At 35.7% G+C, this 19,138-nt stretch overlaps 2 protein-coding genes across 2 annotated transcripts; one reads left to right on the top strand and one right to left on the bottom strand.

The window, feature by feature from the left end:
* The first annotated feature begins 3,169 nt into the window (after positions 1 to 3,169).
* Positions 3,170 to 6,640, top strand: LOC111315751 (uncharacterized). Its single transcript, XM_022917730.2, has 6 exons — positions 3,170 to 3,463; positions 3,633 to 3,765; positions 3,972 to 4,075; positions 5,018 to 5,189; positions 5,275 to 5,415; positions 5,489 to 6,640. Exons 1-6 carry the CDS (start codon positions 3,414 to 3,416, stop codon positions 6,500 to 6,502), a joined length of 1,614 nt encoding a protein of 537 aa, XP_022773465.2. The 5' UTR covers positions 3,170 to 3,413; the 3' UTR covers positions 6,503 to 6,640.
* A 6,061-nt stretch (positions 6,641 to 12,701) lies between these two features.
* Positions 12,702 to 18,213, bottom strand: LOC111315175 (somatic embryogenesis receptor kinase 1-like). Its single transcript, XM_089749611.1, has 10 exons — positions 18,023 to 18,213; positions 16,929 to 17,061; positions 16,740 to 16,811; positions 15,551 to 15,694; positions 14,790 to 14,861; positions 14,601 to 14,672; positions 14,404 to 14,516; positions 13,785 to 13,916; positions 13,369 to 13,710; positions 12,702 to 13,209 (listed from the first exon to the last, which is right to left on the bottom strand). Exons 1-10 carry the CDS (start codon positions 18,114 to 18,116, stop codon positions 12,803 to 12,805), a joined length of 1,581 nt encoding a protein of 526 aa, XP_089605737.1. The 5' UTR covers positions 18,117 to 18,213; the 3' UTR covers positions 12,702 to 12,802.
* Between the last annotated feature and the right edge of the window lie 925 nt (positions 18,214 to 19,138).

The following is a 19,138-nucleotide window of genomic DNA, read 5'->3' as shown; positions in this document are numbered from 1 at the left end:
AGCCATTTGCTGTGAAAGTATGTCCATATACTGTGCTCCCAGAACTGATTGAGGATGAAAACCAGCAAACCGGTTTCCCTGAACAGCCTTGTTATTAATTGCTGACAAATGACTGGTTGTGATTGGCTGAATGTACATACCCACCATCTGATCACTTCTTATATGTTGAGGTCCTTGAGGTTGGCCATGTGTTACACTAACTTGAGTAACCATTGATTGAGGATATTGAGCACTCGCAACTGGGCTAGAGTCTGGCGCCTGTACTTCCCAGAGTGGTGGTGGTAGCAAGCCACTTCTCTGAGCACCATAAACAGGTGAAGAAGGCTGCTGTTGTAGAACCAATTGACCATTCCAGGCAGGACCTGTGCCTTGAGCATATGACTGCTCAAATCGAGGCAATCCCGTGTTTGGTGCAACTCCAGTCGCATGAAAATTCTGCTGCTACTGAGTAGGCTGTCATTTCTGGTCTGTAAAATTCCCATTAACAACCTTCATTCCCACAAATATACACCAATTGGTTCTTCCAGAAATCAACGAAGCTCCAACACTGTCGCCTCTGCATGCCGCTACAGTCGCCCACCGTTGATGCTGAAAATTCACCATGAACCTCACTTCGACCTACTCATCTCCTATTTATGGTCGGTTTCTCACCAACCATCCTCCAACAACGTAGATCCAAAAAGGAATCTGTGAACTTTCTTCACTGTTTTGGTTTCTTTACACTGTACGATCATTTTAGGTTCTGAGTACGTCAGTGGCCCCTTATTGCTCTTCATTTTTATTATTTTTGATCTCCAAAAGCTCAACATTCGCTATGGTTTGTCACCGGCGCTGACAATGTATGACCAAAGGGCACTGTGGAAACTTGACCTTGAGAACTATTGTCAGAATGGAAAGCCATCTGCTGGAGTTGCTCTGAAGAATGCGATGCTGTCCCAGAAAATAGCTTCTGTCGAGGCTTCTATCAAGTGCACCATCTGCTCTCTTTTCTCATCGGCTTGGTTGCCAGGGCTGGGAGAAAATCGAAAATATTGGGCAGACCCCAAAGTCTCCGTTATTTCTGAGATGACGTACCCGAACTTGGTGCCAAGGCTGGCCATTGACAGGCGATCCAGCCTTGCTGTACAGCCTTGCTTTCTTAACATCCTGCATTCAGGACCATAGGGGTTAGCCTTTAATGTTTGACCAGCAAGCATTCGTGATCTCTTTCGTTGGGTAACTTTGTTTTGGCTCGAGAGGGTGCCTCCAGCACCTCGATCTAACGGGATGCCCCCAGGATTTTGATTTTGCGATAGACCATGATCCTGGACGGGATCATCATTCATTGTGGGTGTAATACCCGAGATATATCACTCACTGCTTCTGTAATATTTTATGGACTGCAGGAAGTGAAAATGGTGGAAAAAGAGTCATGTATGACACCCCGAATACCCTCATGATCCTCTTTCCACATACCACTGTCATAAAAACCAATCCCTGACTTGATTATGCCTTCGCCTCTGAACACACAAAGCATGGGAAAGAACTTGTCTTTTTATCTCCAGCTTGAAGCCGCTGAACCCGAGACTGACATCTCCAGAATTCCTTTTCCCTCTTAAGATCCTGCTTCAATGATTTCGCCTTTACATGGTCACACACGGGCTGTCTAGCTAGCTTCTCCATTTCAACAGCTCAACCCGAGGTTCCAAGCTATGTCACATCTGTCGTTTGCTCAGAGGGCAGTCACAAGCACGTCACGATTGACAAATGCGATGTCTTGGTCTTTAAGCACTTCATGGAAGGGGAGATCACCCACCAAAGAGAGGCCTTGAGGACTGGTGGAGATGGGGGCTTTCCCCCCCTTTTTTTTTCTCTCCTATTCGGACTCCTCCTCTTATTCAGATTTTTCCTCTATCTTTTTTTTTCTCCCCCCTTCTCTCTAAGGGCTGAAGAACTTCGGTGGAGATTTCGCCAGATTTTGGAAATTGTCACCGAAATCTGAAAAATTTCACCGAAAGTTCGTCGGAAGTTGCCGAAAGATCACCGGTTTCTGGGATTCTTCACCGAAAACTGGGCAGGTCGTCGAAAACTTCAAATTGGCCGGAATTTTTGCCGAAAAATTCAACCCTTGCCGAAAAATTCGTTGAAATCTGGAAATTTCTCAGAAATTTCCAGAAAATTTTTTCGCCAAAAATTTCTAAAAATTTTTTCTCACTCCCAAAACACTCCTAAACTTTTCTTAGCTTCCTATACCCTCATTTTCTCTCAAATCAGTAGCTTTGCTTACTGTTTTCCCTGTTCTGCAATCTATTCCAGGGGGTGCCTTTTATAAGGGTTGATCAGGAGTTCTTGATCAATCCCAATTCCTCCTTGGACGGGGATTCAATCTTTGAATCCAATTGGACTCTTCTGATTGAGTTCCCCTCCACAGTCGAATTCTTCATCTTTTAATCCCAGCCATCCAAAATTAAAATCAAAATAAAAAGATACTAGATAATTAGAAAAGATAAATCAAAAGATATTATAGTATAAAAAAATTAAAAAATAATATCTGAAAATCGAGAAAAAATCAGAACAGATAATTAAAAAAAATAATAACAAATAAAATAAGATAAACCCAAAAATATATTACAAAACAAAAAAAAAATAATATAATAATAATAAATATATAACTATATACATATAAATCTAATCTAATGATAAAAAAAATAAATATATATATATTAATACATAATAATAATAATAAATAATAAAATACATAAAATACAAAAGAAACAGAAAAAAAATACAAGATAAAAATTGAATTGGGTCTTACCCATTTGGGCTAGGCCCAATTGATCTGGGCCTGAACCCAATTGGGTGTCTACATTTATAAATTATTTTGATTCATTTCATATAAAATTTAAATTTGATTTGATTATTATCGAAAAAAATTTGAATTCGAATAATTTAATTTATTAAATTAAATTTAAATATTATAATATTTTATTTAAACTTAAATTTAATACAAATAATTTAATTTAAAATTAAAATTTAAAATTTAATTAAACTTAAATTAAATTTTGAACAACAGATTTTAAATCGCAATCAAATTTTTTTACTATATCAATAGTATTCGGATTACACCCTGAACCAAATTGAGAGCAACTCTAGTCAAGATATATTTATTTTAAGAAATACAAAATGCCTTCGTCGATAAGAAAGCTGCATTTGCAACAACGAGATGATGCGACGCGTGTTATCCTTGTAATCAAAACCAAAATCAGAACGAAAATCAAACTCAAAACCAAAAAAAAAGGCAATTTCTTGGCAGGCATTATTCCCCTTCGTCATCTGATCCAATCTTATTTATAAATTCCGACCCTTTGAGCTATACTTGTTTCTTTTTCCTATTTTTTAGATCTGGATTCTTGTTGTGATCTCATCTTTCCACCATGTCTATGCTCGATTCCTTTTTCAACAAAGGCTTTAAAGCTGCTAAATGGTAGATCTTCATTTCCCTTTCCTAATATATTCATATTTACGTTTAATTTTCTTTGTTGTGTAACCTTCTTTGATGAATCATTTCTATGATAGTTTGATCAATTTTTAAGATTTAGCTTAATTTCGATATTACGTTTGATAATTTTTTTGGGGGATTGGGAAATATGCAGCAAAACTTTACTAAAGTTAACAATTCCGCGTATAAAGTTGTTGAGGAATAGGAGAGAGATTCAGATAAAGCAGATGCGCCGCGACATTGCCAAGCTTCTTGAGACTGGCCAAGAAGCTACTGCTCGAATTCGGGTAGACCTTTAACTTTTTTTTTAAGCTCGATTCTTTATTTGTTTTTATCATTTAGTTATTTGCATATATGTTTTTGAATTTTGATGATCTAAGTATGCTGTTTTTATTATTTTGTTGAGTCCATATAGGCTTTTTATCATTTTATTTTGCTGTTTTTATAAGATATTTCATAGTTTTTAAGAGGCAATACTGGCTTTACATTTCAGGTGGAGCATATAATAAGGGAAGAGAACGTGATGGCTGCTCAGGAGATCCTTGAGCTGTTTTGTGAGCTCATTGCCGTTCGTCTTCCAATCATCGAAACTCAAAGGTTATTGCTTCAACTTTCTGTATTATTTTCTTTTTCTTTATGGAATATCAACTTTATATCAGATTTAGATTAAGGATGAGGCCAAATATTTGTAAAGGGTTTTGGAAGTTGAGTGAAAAAATAGTTTGACCAAATTGTTCAGTGTCATGATTGCATCAATAGAAGAGTAACTTAAGTCCGGGGCTCTGTGACTAGAGCAAAAATATCAGTCAAAAATTTAATTTTGATAGTATCAGATTGCCTTGAAAAAGTTGAATTGTTACCACATCTGCGTTTCAACTTATTCTGGTTCAATAAATGAGTATAAACTTTGATGAGCCACTGATGCCCAATGTTCTGATTTTAAATGCCTTGGCTATTCTGATATTTCAATTAACCAACATCCTGACAAGTAACAACCACCTCAACTTCCTTTGTGGGACATGACAAAGAAAAGTAGGGAAAGGAGTGAAAATGGGGGGGTGAGGGTGGGTTAGTAGGTGAACTGCTTATATCATGACCACCAAATTATCATCTTTTATGGTTTTATTGAATGTTTGTCCTATGCATCACCATGCCAATAGTAAAACCTTGGGCTGTCTTTGGCAATTATATCTGTTAACCATTGGCACTGCTGCTTGAGCTCGTGTATTTTGGAGGTAGATCAAGCTGTGCCTAGGTTATTATTAGCACATTTAACTTTAAAAATATAGAAGCTACACACGGTGCTTCAGTAGAAGCACTTTCACAGTAGTCAATGCAATGCAGCTGATATGTCCACACTTGTTGCTATGACTAAGTTTGTTGCCTTCATGAATGACATTGTTTGCAAAATGCTGTGTTTTTTACACAAGTTGATAAGTTACAGAAATTTTCAAGTTGCTTAAAAAAAAAAAAAAAGAAGAGCTCTAAAAACACAGTGCATTTTTTAGTATGAAAATTTGAAATATCATCCTTTTTCAGGGAATGTCCTCTAGATTTGAAAGAAGCAATATCTAGTGTTTGTTTCGCTGCACCAAGATGTGCCGATCTACAGGAGTTGCTGCAGGTTCAAATGCTATTTGTTTCCAAGTATGGGAAGGAATTTGTATCAGCTGCAACTGAGCTGAGGCCAGATTGTGGTGTTAATCGTCAGGTATTATAAGTTTTGAAGGTTGAGTGTGTATTGTCATTTTGTACGTGTTTCCATTTGGCATCCTTCTTATAAATTCTAAATGCAGTTGATAGAATTGTTATCTGTACGTGCTCCTTCACCTGAAACAAAATTGAAGCTTCTTAAAGAAATTGCTGAAGAGCACGAGTTGGAATGGGATCCAGCTTCCACTGAGACTGAGTTTTTCAAACCGCATGAAGATTTATTAGTAAGTAAATTTTAGACTGTGTTTACTCCTGTTCTCTGTTCCTGTTTCATTGAATGTGCCTTTTTTTTGTCAGAATGGCCCAACACAGTTTGTCAGTGGGTCTAAGTTGCCCCTTCCTGCTGAAAAACATGATGAAACATTGAATTCTGCCGGTGGTCATATCCAAAATGAGCAGCCTGATTCTGATACAGACTTTGACCCTTTAGATTTTCCTGAAGTTCCTAAGGTGTCATTGTGGTCAAGTGCAAATGCTGCGTCAGCACCAGTAATTAGTCCACCTTCACCAGCTACTCCAGACCCTGAAACTGAGCGTGGATCATCTAGACATTCTGGAGCTTCTGGATATGTGTTGCCAATGTCACCTTTGGAACCCAATACATTGATGCAAGAAGATTTAGTCACTAAAGAAAATGAAACACCAAATGATCCGGCTGGAGCCAAAGAAAATAAACAGTTTCTCCCATTCATTTCTCCTCCATCAGTATCTTCTGCATCAATTTCTGCAAGACCAAGTGATTCACCACCTGCTATTTGGCGAACAAAAAGTGAGGCCAACGTAGACCTACAGGATGTTTTAGCTGCAGCTCAGGCAGCTGCTGAAACTGCTGAGCGAGCAGCAGCTGCAGCTCGCTCGGCAGCTAGTCTTGCACAGGTCAGAATTGCTGAACTTACGCAGAAAAAGAATGACCAGGTCACTGTGAATAGCAGCTCCGAGAACCCATTTCATACAGATATTCCTCATCAACCCGCTAGTACAGAAAAGCCAAATTTTGATCATCAAAGCTCTTCTAGTGATCTTGATGATGTTTTATACTCTCCGGACTCCCATCAGGTACATCAGGAACAGGAGCACCAAGGATCAGAGGTAGCAGATCTTCCTTCAGTCAACATACTAAAAGTGGGTTTTGATTCACCGGTTTCGAGTGACCATGCTCTTGAGCAAGACCACCTTCAACACGAGCCGCAAAGATTGACTTCAATGGATGATGAATACTTCTCTTATCCAAACCTTTTTTCCAGCCAGAATTCAATCCTTGGATCTGATGGTTCTTTTAAATATAATTCCCATACTCATAGTCATTATTAAGGCTATCTTGCATTTTGTTTGTCTTTAGGTTTTGCCTTGAGTGGATTTGAACTCTTAACAGTTTTACCATATGTTGTTAAATCTGTATTTTATTTTTTGAGTATTGAGGTTATTAAATTTTCCTGATTGTAAGTTTTACATCATGGCTATCCTACTACTCAAGAACGTGGAATATAAAGAATTTTAAGCTGCTCTTTTAAGTGGTAATCAGTAGCTTAATGAAAAAAAATATTCAAAAAAATTAAAAATTGATTTGAAATCAAAATCATAATATGAAAACCAGTTCAAAAACCGTAATATTTGTATGAATTCGTGATTTAAATTTAAATATTATATTTTCAATTTGATTCAATTTAGTTTTCGTATAAAAAATAAAAAAAAATTTAAAATATCCAAATTGAATTGAATTTAGACTTGCTTATGGATAAGAAGGTTCATCTGTACTTAAAGTCCAAAAACATCCCTATAATTCCAAAAACATCCCTATAAGAAAATTCCAAAAACAGAATTTCTCCTTGTAAATCCCTATAATTCCTATTCTAAACATCCATACCTTAAACGCCAAAAGAGTATGTTCAAGCGTCAAAATTTGACTAGTGTATACTTCCAATAAGAATCCAAGAACACCTTTTTACTCTTTAGATCCCTCTAGAGTTCCCTCAGCAATGGATAGCTCAATGATACACTCCCATCCACTTTGATGACATTAAAATTGCCTTAAGTTTTCATGTACATGATGATATACTATACGTAGTAGAATGGCCTTGATAGATACAAGATTCAAAGAATACAAGCATGTTGTACTTGGAATCGTTGAGACAACTCTCATGCAGGAACTGTTTTCTTTACAGTCTTCCCAAATTACAACATTTCTCTTCATTATCCTACACTTCTTGATGCTCTAAAAGTTCAAGTCCAGGTTATTGGTACACAGATGAAAGGATACAAAGCAACACTCCATTATCAGATGGCGTACAAAATCCAAAATCATGTCATAAACTTACTAATGCCCAGCTCTAGTGAAACTATTTTTTTCAAGCTTGAAGCAACATAAAAAGTTCTCAAACGCATCCACATTCCAAAACAAATCCCTGAGTCATGGGTAACAGGATATGAAAAACTTTGGAGACAAAATGAACCTGTCTAAAACTTAGACCCCACTTACAACACAAACCCAGATGGAAATGTCACCATCAAGTTTGACCACAGAAAAGAAACACTAATGCCACCTGCCATTTTGCCTATTAAGTTCATGATGCAACCCTTGAGCTATCCACTACTAAGGAAACTCTGGAAGGCTTTGAAGAGTAACAAAATGCTCTTGCATTCTTACTAGAAGTATACACTAGTCAAACTTTAAGGCTTGGACATACTCTTTTAGTGTTTGAGGTTTGTGTTTTGAGAAGAGTCTTTATGGTCTTAACAAGAGAATTTCGATGTTTAGAAAAGACATTATGGGGATTTAGAAAGGGAAGTTTTGTTTCTTAGATTTCCTTCTCTTCTAGAACATAGTTAATCTCATAAAAGAAATCTAATTCAGAAGTTGAAGATTTTCTAAATACCGGAAAGGGTAAAGAAACAAAAGGCTATAAGAGGAGCTTGAGGTAAAGGTTTGAGCTAGATTCATGGTTATTTAGGCTTGGCTATCTCAATCCACCAATCTAATAGTGTCACTGTGGGAAAACACTTATTTACAGCTAGTTGTAATCTTGTAATCTGTATATTTATATTTGTATCCCTAAAATTAAGGACAAAAAAATTAGGATAGACAATTTCTCAATATAGGATTAGTTTTTTTAGGAAGATTTAGTTTCCTAGTTTAACCCCTAGTTAGTTGTATATAAACCTAAAGTTCTTGTATAATTCTTAATGAGCAGTTTTTCACACTGATTTATTTCTTAGTTTTTCCACATGGTATTAGAGCTTTAGGCTCTTCTTGGGAAGCAAAATTTTCAGCCTTCATTGTTGACTTTTTTAGGCCTTCATCGCTGAATCCTATTTAGGCCTTCATTGCCGAACCATTTCAAAGAAAGATATCACTATCACCCAATTTGAGGAAATGTTAACTGAGAAAATCGTTGAAGTACTACAGATGTCTCAGAAACAAGGAGAGTTCGACAGAAAAAAAATCGAAAAGCTGAGAAACTTATTGAAAATCCTTGAAAAGCCTACTGTGGTATGTTCTTTGGGTAAGGTTTTTTGTTTAGATAAAGCTTCCGGTTCTTATGGATTAAATGTCTTGGCTAAGCCTATTACGAGTTCTTAGGTCATTGACTCAATAGCCACAGACCACATGACACATTCCTCACAAAAGTTTAGTACATATAACTTGTGTCCTAGTAATAAGAAAATTATTGTTGTAGATTGTTCACTTACCACAATGGCAAGATTAGGAGATGTTCAAGTTAATCCCTCGTTTGTTCTAAAAAATGTTCTTCATGTTCTTAGATTGTCTACTAATCTGATATCTATACAAAAACATACCAGGGATATAAATTGCAAAGTAACTTTTTATCCCTCTTATTGTGAATTTCATGAGCAGAGTTCGGGGAAGATGATTGGACTTGCTAAAGAGAAGGATGGACTATACTATCTTGAGACATCAAATAACACAAGTAGTATCAAGAATAGTTTACCTTTATCATTTCTTTCTGAAAAATCTTCCAATAAAGACAAAATCTGGCTTTATCATTTTCGTCTTAGACATCCTTCTTTTGGGACCTTGAGAAACATGTTTCCTTCTTTGTTCAAAGGATTAAATGTCGAAGATTTTCATTGTGATGTTTGCGAACTTACAAAGCATAGACGTGTGTCTTTTCCAATCAGTAACAAAAAAAGTTCTACTCCATTTTACTTGATTCATAGTGACATTTGGGGTCCCTCTACAATTCCTAATATTTTTGGTGTGAGATGGTTTGTTTCATTCATAGATGATTGTACCAAGGTCTCTTGGGTTTTTTTACTTAAATCCAAATCAAATGTGAATAGTGTGTTTTTAAGCTTCCAAAACATTATCCAAAATCAATTTGGAATGAGAATCAAGAGATTTAGGTCTGACAATGCAATAGACTACTTCAACCAGAGTCTATCTACCTATTTCCAAAAAGAAAAGATTATCCATGAATCATCTTGTGTTAATACTCCACAGCAGAATGGAGTGGTAGAGAGGAAAAACAACAATTTACTAGCCACAACCTGAGCCTTTCTTTTTCAAGCAAATGTACTTAAATTTTACTGGGGGAAAGTTGTTCTCATTGCCACACATATTATAAATAGGTTACCTTCAAGGGTTTTGGGATTTAAAACTCTTATGGAACTACTCTCACAATTTTATCCCAACCTCAATACCACAAACAATCTCACACCTAGGATATTTGGTTGTACATCGTTTGTTCATGTTCACAGTCATAACAGGGGAAAGTTGGATCCAAGAGCAATTAAGTGTATTTTTGTGGGGTATTTTTCAACTCAAAAAAGATATAAGTGCTATCATCCTCTTACCCAAAAATTTTACGTGTCTGCAAATGTCACTTTTAAAGAAAGTAAACCATTTTTTACTCAACCTTATCTTCAGGGGGAGACTTCATTCATGGAAGATAAGGATAAAGTTTTTTTTTGCTTGATTTGTCCCCTTTTTCAACATTTACACCCATTAATTCTTCTGAGTCGAAACCTGTTTCTGCTGAGCCCAAGTCAAACACTGAATTTGAGTCTGAACCCATTCCAAATACAAAAGATGTGACAAAGGATAATATTATTTTTGATTCTATGAAGGAATTACAAGTGTACTAAAGAAGGAAAGTTCCAGATCCTGAACCAGTGCCAGTCCAAGAACCTGATCTTAACTTTGGAAATGAGGTAACTACAATTTTTGACTCTGTTTCTCAAAATGAGCATGAATCTCCTAAAACTATAACTAGTGATTATGATCTGCCTATTGCTATTAGGAAAGGAACCAGAGAATGTACTAAGCATCCACTATACCCAATCTCTAATTTTGTGTCATTTGAAAAATTCTCACCATCCCACAAAAATTTTCTTGTGAGCCTAAACACTATTTCTATTCCAACTACATTATCCGAGGCATTATCTAGTGAGAAATGGAGGCAAGCCATGAAAATAGAAATTGAGAACTTAAAGAAAAATCAGACATGGGAACTAGTAGAGTTGCCTAAAGAAAAAAATCCAGTGGGGTGTAAATGGGTTTTTACTGTAAAATACAAAGCAGATGGTACTGTTGAAAGGTATAAAGCCAAGTTAGTGGTTAAGGGCTACACTCAAACCTATGGAGTGAATTATCAGGAAACCTTCGCTCCAGTTGCCAAGATGAATACAGTTAGGATTTTGTTATCATTGGCTACAAATTACAATTGGCAGCTTCAACAATTTGATGTAAAGAATGCTTTTCTATATGGTGATTTAGAAAAAGAAATATATATGAAGGTTTCACCGGGATTTGGAGGTCATCTAGAAGCAAATAAAGTATGCAGGCTAAAAAAGGCATTATATGGCCTTAAACAGTCTCCTAGGGCTTGGTTCAGGAGATTTACCAAAGTGATGCTAGCAATGGGATATAAACAGAGTCATGGAGATCACACATTGTTTATCAAGCACTCTGATTCAGGGAGAGTCATAGTTCTATTAGTGTATGATGATGATATAATTGTAACTGGAGATGATAAAAAAAAAAAAATCTCTAAAACAGTGTTTGACTAGAGAATTTGAGATAAAAGAGCTAAAGAGATTGAAGTACTTTCTAGGAATTGAAGTAGCTCACTCACGGCATGGTATTTTCATCTCACAACAGAAATATGTGATGAATCTTCTGAAGGAAACTAGGAAACTCGCATGTAAACCTGCAAATACCCCTATAGATCCTAATCATAAAATTGGAGAAACTAATGAAAATGCTGCTATAAATAGAGAGATGTACCAAAGATTAGTTGAAAGACTCATTTATCTCTCACATACTAAACCTGATATAGCATATGCTGTGAGTGTAGTAAGTCAATCTATGCATCATCCTAAAGAAGTGCACCTACAGGCTATCTACCATATATTGCACTATTTGAAGGCCAATCGTGGGAGAAGTATCTTATTCAAAAGAAATTCGAGATTAGTTCTAGAAGCATATACAGATGTTGATTATGCAGGTTCAATAACTGATAGAAGATCCACCTCAGGCTACTACACTTTCTTAAGTGGTAATCTTGTAACTTGAAAGAGTAAAAAACAGAATGTGATGGCAAGATCAAATGCTGAAGTAGAGTTCAGAGCGGAATTTGTGAACTACTATGGTTAAAGATTATCCTAGAAGACTTAAAGATCAAGTGGGATGGACCAATGAGACTCTACTGTGATAACAAGTCTGCAATAAGCATTGCACACAATCCCTTGCAACATGACAGAATAAAACACATTGAAGTAGATCGACATTTTATAAAGGAGAAACTAGATAGTAGGTTGATTTGTACACCTTATGTATCAACCAAAGGTCAATTTGTAGATGTGTTGACTAAAGGTCTCATCAGTGCAACATTTTAAGAAATTATTTTCAAGCTGGGAATAGAAAACACCTATTCACCAACTTGAGGGGGAGTGTGAGAAAACACTTATTTACAGCTAGTTGTAATATTGTAATTTGTATATTTATATTTGTATCCCTAGAATTAAGGACAAAAAAATTAAGATAGATAATCTCTCAATTATAGGATTAGTTTTTTTAGGAAGATTTAGTTTCTTAGTTTAACCCCTAATTAGTTGTATATAAACCTAAGGTTCTTGTATAATTCTTAATGAGCAGTTTTTCAATAAATGTTTAGTTTTGCACACTAATTTATTTCTTAGTTTTTTTACAGTCACAATTTTTTTATTCTGTTTTAGCAAGTAGGGCTCTGATATCAAAAAAGGGTCAATTGCCTTAACAAGAGATTACAAAACATAAGCAATCCGTAGCTCAAGCATAAATAAGGGTATTCTAGCTGACGTTCTAGACTTAAGCGCCTTCCAAGTATAAACGTCAATCAAGTGGCTTGACTTTTATGAAACTATACCTTTTGCTACAGTAACTTATTTCAATTAAGCTAAAATAGTTTGTTTTATCATTACTACAAGGCATCGAAACTACTATCAATCCAACTAGTTTTTACATATTCCCAAAGTAAGAGATAATAATATTGAGAATCGGGCAGTATCAAGGAAAAAATTGAACAGTTGATGAATTAGCATTTAAAGAGAGAGAATAGAGAGTATAATAAGCAAATCAATTAAATGAAGACTAAGATGGCGAAAAAGAAAACATTATATGCGTACCCAATCAAGTAACATGACATCATCATCATTTGCAAGCCGAGCAAGATCAAATGCCCGCTGTCCAGTGATAAGCTCCAGAAACATGATACCATAACCAAAAACATCGGTTTTCTCTGAAGATTTGCCAGTAGAGAGATACTCTGGAGCAATATGTCCAATTGTGCCACGTACAGCAGTAGTTACATGAGTATCCTTGTAGTCCATAAGTTTAGCCAAACCAAAGTCACCAACAACAGCTTCAAACTCCTCATCCAACAAAATATTTGCAGCTTTTACATCACGATGAATGATCTTTGGATCACAATGATCATGCAAATAGGAAAGACCTCTAGCAGATCCCAATGCAATTCTCTTCCGTGTTGGCCAATCAAGTGGAGGTTGTGATGGAGGGCGCTCTATAAGAATACATCAAGAAAACATGAAAATATACTCAAGATGGAAAGCAAGACTAGATGTTCACTGATTATACCCATAAAATTCCCCAAACCCCCCCCCCCCCCCCCCCCTTCAAAGAAAAAATGAGGAATTAAAGTACAAACACTCATTGGCTTCACCTCGTAGACATGATGCAACACTTCCATTAGCCATGTAGGGATAAACAAGCAACCGTTCAGTTGGTGTCATACAAAACCCATGCAACCTAAGGAGATTCCGATGCACAGCCATGCTGATCATCTCAAACTCTGTTTGAAATTGTAACTCCCCACCAGGTGAATGCTCTTCCTTCAATCTTTTCACAGCCACCAGTGAACCGTCAGCTAACCGACCTTTATAAACCTTACCAAATCCACCTCTACCCAAAATGTTTTTGTTGCTAAAACTATCAGTGGCAACTTGTACTTCTCGCAGTGAAAACCTCTTAAGCTGCCCAAGATGGATTTCTGGGTCCTCTTCCGCTGCAAAGAGATGTAAACAATGAATACCATAATTGAACCCATTAATCCAATAAAATTTCATTTATTGCACTAACCAGGTACATCAAAGAAAAATTCTTGAGGTTTTCGCCAACGCCACCATGCAAATGTAATTGCAGGTGCAGCAAACAATAAAGCAGCACCTGCTGCAACTCCTCCGGCAATTGCACCAGTGACACTATTCCCACCTAAAACATGATATGATGGAGAAATTAGAATAACCAATGGAAAACGTAACAGCTATTTCCCTTGTGCAAACCATTTTTGCACAACAACCACGATAATGCATCAAATCAGAAGCAATTTACAAACACAACTCTTCATTAAAAGGCACTATTGTTAATTACATCTCATCACAATCAAATTTATAATGATAAAGCTGATTTAAACTTATGGAACTAAAGCACCGGATGTGCAAGCTTATATGAGATTCACCCAGAAGAAAAGCTCAGGGACATCAATTTCAGCTCATTGTACATGCATGCCACTAAATTACAGAATGTAGGGGCATAAAATGCTAAAATGCAAAGATTGGCAGATTATACATTTTCAAATAGAACTAAAACAGTCTACTTGACAGCAAGAATAGCAAACAAAAAAAAAACTATACTGCACATAGAAACCTTTAAAGGCAGCTCAATATATTCGAAATATACAACATGAAAGGAAGATTACTTGGTGAAGAAATTGGTGGTGGTGGAACGAAAGGAGGAGGAGGAGAAAAAGGAGGAGATCCTGGGCAAGGGCGTCCAGTAACTGGGCCACACAGATCCAAGTTGTTAGCAAAACTGCATATGGAACAACAAACACCTAAGCAAGGCAACCAAAATTTTCAGCCAAGAAAAACAGAATTCAGATCACTTAAAAATAACCTGATGGGAGTGAATAGAGAGAAGGAGCCATTATCTGGAACCTCACCAGAGAGATGATTAGTTGATAGATCCCTACATTTTACAGAAATATTTGAGGATTCATAAGTTTTACAATAATGATTATATCTCAGAAGAGAAAAGGGGGGCAGAATGATGGATCTTGACATAAGAGGTAAAGTTGGCACTCACAGGACTTGAAGTGATGTGATACTAGTTAATGACATAGGAATAGGACCCGTCAAGGTGTTGTTGTTAAGCCGGCTATCCTCACACAAACGTTTCAATAACAAAAGAATTTAAGATCTAAACAAAATATAGAGGTTTTATATTAAGCAAACTTTGACCTACAACAGCTGTATACAATCAAAATTAGACATGAAAAGCTCTTTGTTTTAAGCATCAGTTGCTCAATCAGTATTCTCTTCATACATGTGGATGAATGTATGACATTTGGAAATATACCAATGCTGAAGTTGCAGACTCATGTTTACTAAATGGAATTACCCCTAGAAAATGTTATATTAGCTCTTAAATGTCAGCAAAGTTTCAATTACTCCTGGATATTTTCGTAAACTGAAAATTTAAATAAACAAGTTGCACTAAAAAGTTGACCAGAATGTTGTAGTTGATGAACGAATGCAATGCAATGATCTTGTATATGCTATATACGTTATGAAAATATACTTTCTAAATACTAAAGATGGGTTTTTTAGGGGAGTGTAATATCGTACATGTGATTATGTCTTAAAATAACAAATACTAGTAAATAACTTGTTTCTGCTTCTTTTTTACTTTAAATCAAGTATACTTTAGTTTTACCATTTACATGATTTAAAAAGAAAAGATTAAGCTCTCAGTATTACATGCAGCTCAACATGTAATAAACCAATCAGCTGTTGTACCAAAAAATAAAAAAGGAAAAAAATTAGCTGCAAAGCAAATATACTTACAGGAATCGCAATTTTGTCAGCCTGCCTAAAGATTCTGGAATAGGACCACTGAAACTATTCAAATAAAGATCCAAGCTCACCAAGCTAGTCAAATTCCCAAGATCACTAGGAATTGGTCCACTTACGTTATTACTATAAAGTTCCCTGGCATAAAAAGATACATCTCAAAAGGCAGAAGTAATGTAATGAAATACTAAGACAAATAAACTGTGCACTAAAAACTTCATACTAGGATTTGATGAATATATCATTTGCAAAGTCTAAAAGAACTGGAAGAGACTTTCCAAAACCCATTATATCATAGAAAAAAAAATGTCCTCTTGTCATGTTAAGGGAAACAAACGACCAAGTCAAAGGGGGAAATAAGATGATACACATGGAACTATCCCTTCTCCCAGAAAGCCCATCAGAAGAACAGCTCAATAACTAGATAAGAAAGAATGAATGTAAACTAGCTCCACAATGCTTATTAATTCATTCATGAACCTTCACTTATAGGATCGTTTAAGATGGACACCTCATTTTGACAAGGGAACTTAGACCAAGTTAGTAAACATTGGCTGAGAACTTTCAGATCCTAGTCAATAGCAATTATTCCCAGCTGGTGCTCCATATAGAGGCAAACCCTTGTTTAGGAAAGCATCTTGTAAAACTTTAACATACCATAAACATGAAGATCATCAGAATTAGATTCTACAGGGAAAGACAATTTTTTTAGTTTATTATAAATGGCGCCTCAACCTGGAGGTGGCCAACATGACCAACCCCATATTAAAGAAATAAGTTCCTATTACAGTTACTCATTGACAGATTGGTTTCAGCTGCAGTCTGGCAACAGAATCAAGAATTTTAAAATTTATACTCTTCATTCTACTGGCAAAGGAAGACAGTCACTGTGCCATGCATAGAGGAATTACACATTAGCCTTTTCCTCAGAACTATGAATTGAATATGTAAAAGAAGTTTGATAAACTAAATGAAGCAGCTATGACCCTAAACCACTTCCTATTGGCCAAGTGATTAATGAAGCTTATTTAATGCAACAATCCTTGTTCAGAACCATTTCTTCCTTTTATAAACATCGACAAAGTTAGCAGTAGTATATTTTTCTCAGAAGTAAGCACAACCAAGCCAAACCAAACATACAAATAGAAAACAGCTAGTATTATCAAAGTAGAGCAGCACTTACAAGTACTGCAAATTCTTAAGCAAGCCAAGCTGTGGTACAAGCTGACCCGACAAAGCTGCATTTCCAAGATCACTGAAAATTTGATGCAGAATTAGGCACTACACAAGTAATCCTTTGCAAAATCAGTAAAACACGTCTTTTATGTAGTAACCAAGTACTTAGAAGCCATCAAAGAGCAGAAAACATTACACTCTAATAACACTATTATCATTGTTACATGTAACATGAAACCATGTGCAGGGGTTGACAAGGGTAGGATCCCAACTCTGCAGTACATTGTTAGGATCATTTAGATTGGTCCTTAGGGTGTGCAACGCATCACCTGTTTCAAGAAGCAAGTAAAGATGGTAAGTGGGTGAAACTAACTAACAATGCATACGTTAAAATATATAGCACAGCTAAACCAGCTACTAAGCCACATTAAGAAAGCATATTCATCTCCACGCACCAGAAGAATTAGGCAATTAGCGAGTTAATTAACAAGCAGAAAGCATATTTATTTGAAGATGCTTAAACAGTTTGAAACAGCACAAGACATCAATTTTATCATAATTAAACAGTTCCATCAACAAAATCTTCTAAAATTTAAAGTATGAGAAGTCAAATGTAAATAAAAATTTCCCAAAATCATCCATTGGGTCAATAGTGAACCAAAGATAGAAAAAAATGATACAAGATTTTTCGTATTAAACTGTGTAAGTTTAATGACTTCTTGAATATAATACATCTGCTATTAAACCAGAAAGGCGTGTAAAAAAAATTTAAAATGTGCAAAGAAGTAATGATTACTACAGTATCATCAAGTCAACATTTAATGTACGAAAAAGTATGCAACTGCCGTGAACAATTAAATATCATAAGTGAACATTTGCAAAGCATTTTCCTGAGACATGTTCTCATAGCATCCATATACACATTATAACAAGAGTCACAAAGTGTACAACCATATGATGTAGGGTTAATGTATGATTTACTACAAGGATCAGAAACCATAGAATCAAATTAAGCACTTCTAAAGTAATCTCCCCAAAGCAAAACACAAACGAAAAGGGGAAAAACTTTCAATCATCACGAAAACAAGAATACAAACTAATTAAAACACACCCCTTTTCAAACTTAAAACTAAATGATATGACAAAATATCAAAAACCCATTTTGCAAAAACCAATCAATGTTACAAAAAAAACGTAAGGATCAAACTCCAAAAACGATTGAACACACAAAACAAAAGAGGGCCGCTGCAAGAAAAAGAATAGAATAAAAAAAAAAGCAAATATTTTTACCTTCCACATTAGCAGAAACAGGCCATAAGGGATGCAGTAGCACCAAGATCAACCAAACTAAAGCCAAAGAGTCGACCTTTTTGCTTCCTTCCATTTGACAAACCAAAGAAAAAATAAAGCTGAAACTTTTTTTTCAACTTTTAAGCTTCCCAATCTAAGTATCCTTAGATCCAAACAATAAAGAAGACCCCAACATCTCAACTTTAGAACAAAAACCCAAAAACGCTAGCTCTCAAATTCAACCATTACAGCTCAAAAATCCCCTCAACCAAATCTCCTCGACCCGTGATAAGAGGTATCAGAGTCAGCCCTAAACCGTTTGATCCACACTGAGCGCCTCGAGAGAGGTAGGCAGGGTAACCAGCCTCCGTGACGAGGGCGTCACGAGGTTGGATGGGGGAAAATGTCATAGACCTAAGAAAGAGTCCTGAATCCCACATCGAACATAATAGGAGGGTCACTGGGGTATAAAAGCGTTCACGCCACCTCTGCCTTGTGAGGTGCCTTTTGTAGGATAAAACCGTGAGGCCACGGGGTCAGAGCGGACAATACCTCATAAGGGTATGAACTGTGACAGGAAGGTTGATCTGGGACATCGGATGGGTGAATGCCCGGATCCCGGAGCCACGCGAATTTGGAGCTTGAGTCTCGACCTGTGACAATATCACTAGGCTTTGAGGGGAATTTGAAAAAATTCAATTCCGTTTTTCGGTCAAAATGTTGGGCTGAGTCCCTGACTTCTCGGCAGGTCAAATTCGGTTCAAAATAATTATTTTTTTCAATAGAATATTTCATTTGAAGTTTTTTTTTTTTTATAATTTATAATTATATTACTATATAAATTTTTTTTATTCAATAAATTACACTAAAACGAATCTGATATTAATTACTATCATTTTAAGGAATGTAATGTATCACATTTTTTTTAAGATTTAAAATTTTAAGGTATGATCTACTTTATATAAAAAATTTTAAATTTTTTTACTTATTTTTTTCAAAAATTTTATTAATTTTATTAAATTTTTATATTAGACCTACTTGATATCGAAAGTACACAATGTATTTGATTTTTTTCTCTTTTTTTCTCAATTAATAAAAATAACAAAATAATAATAT

The sequence above is a fragment of the Durio zibethinus genome, chromosome 20, assembly GCF_047325235.1.
Source record: "Durio zibethinus cultivar Kanyao isolate XHJ-2024 chromosome 20, ASM4732523v1, whole genome shotgun sequence".
Lineage (NCBI taxonomy): Eukaryota > Viridiplantae > Streptophyta > Magnoliopsida > Malvales > Malvaceae > Durio > Durio zibethinus.
The sequence above is the reverse complement of the archived record's forward strand: the minus strand, read 5'-3'. Positions and strand labels throughout refer to the sequence as shown.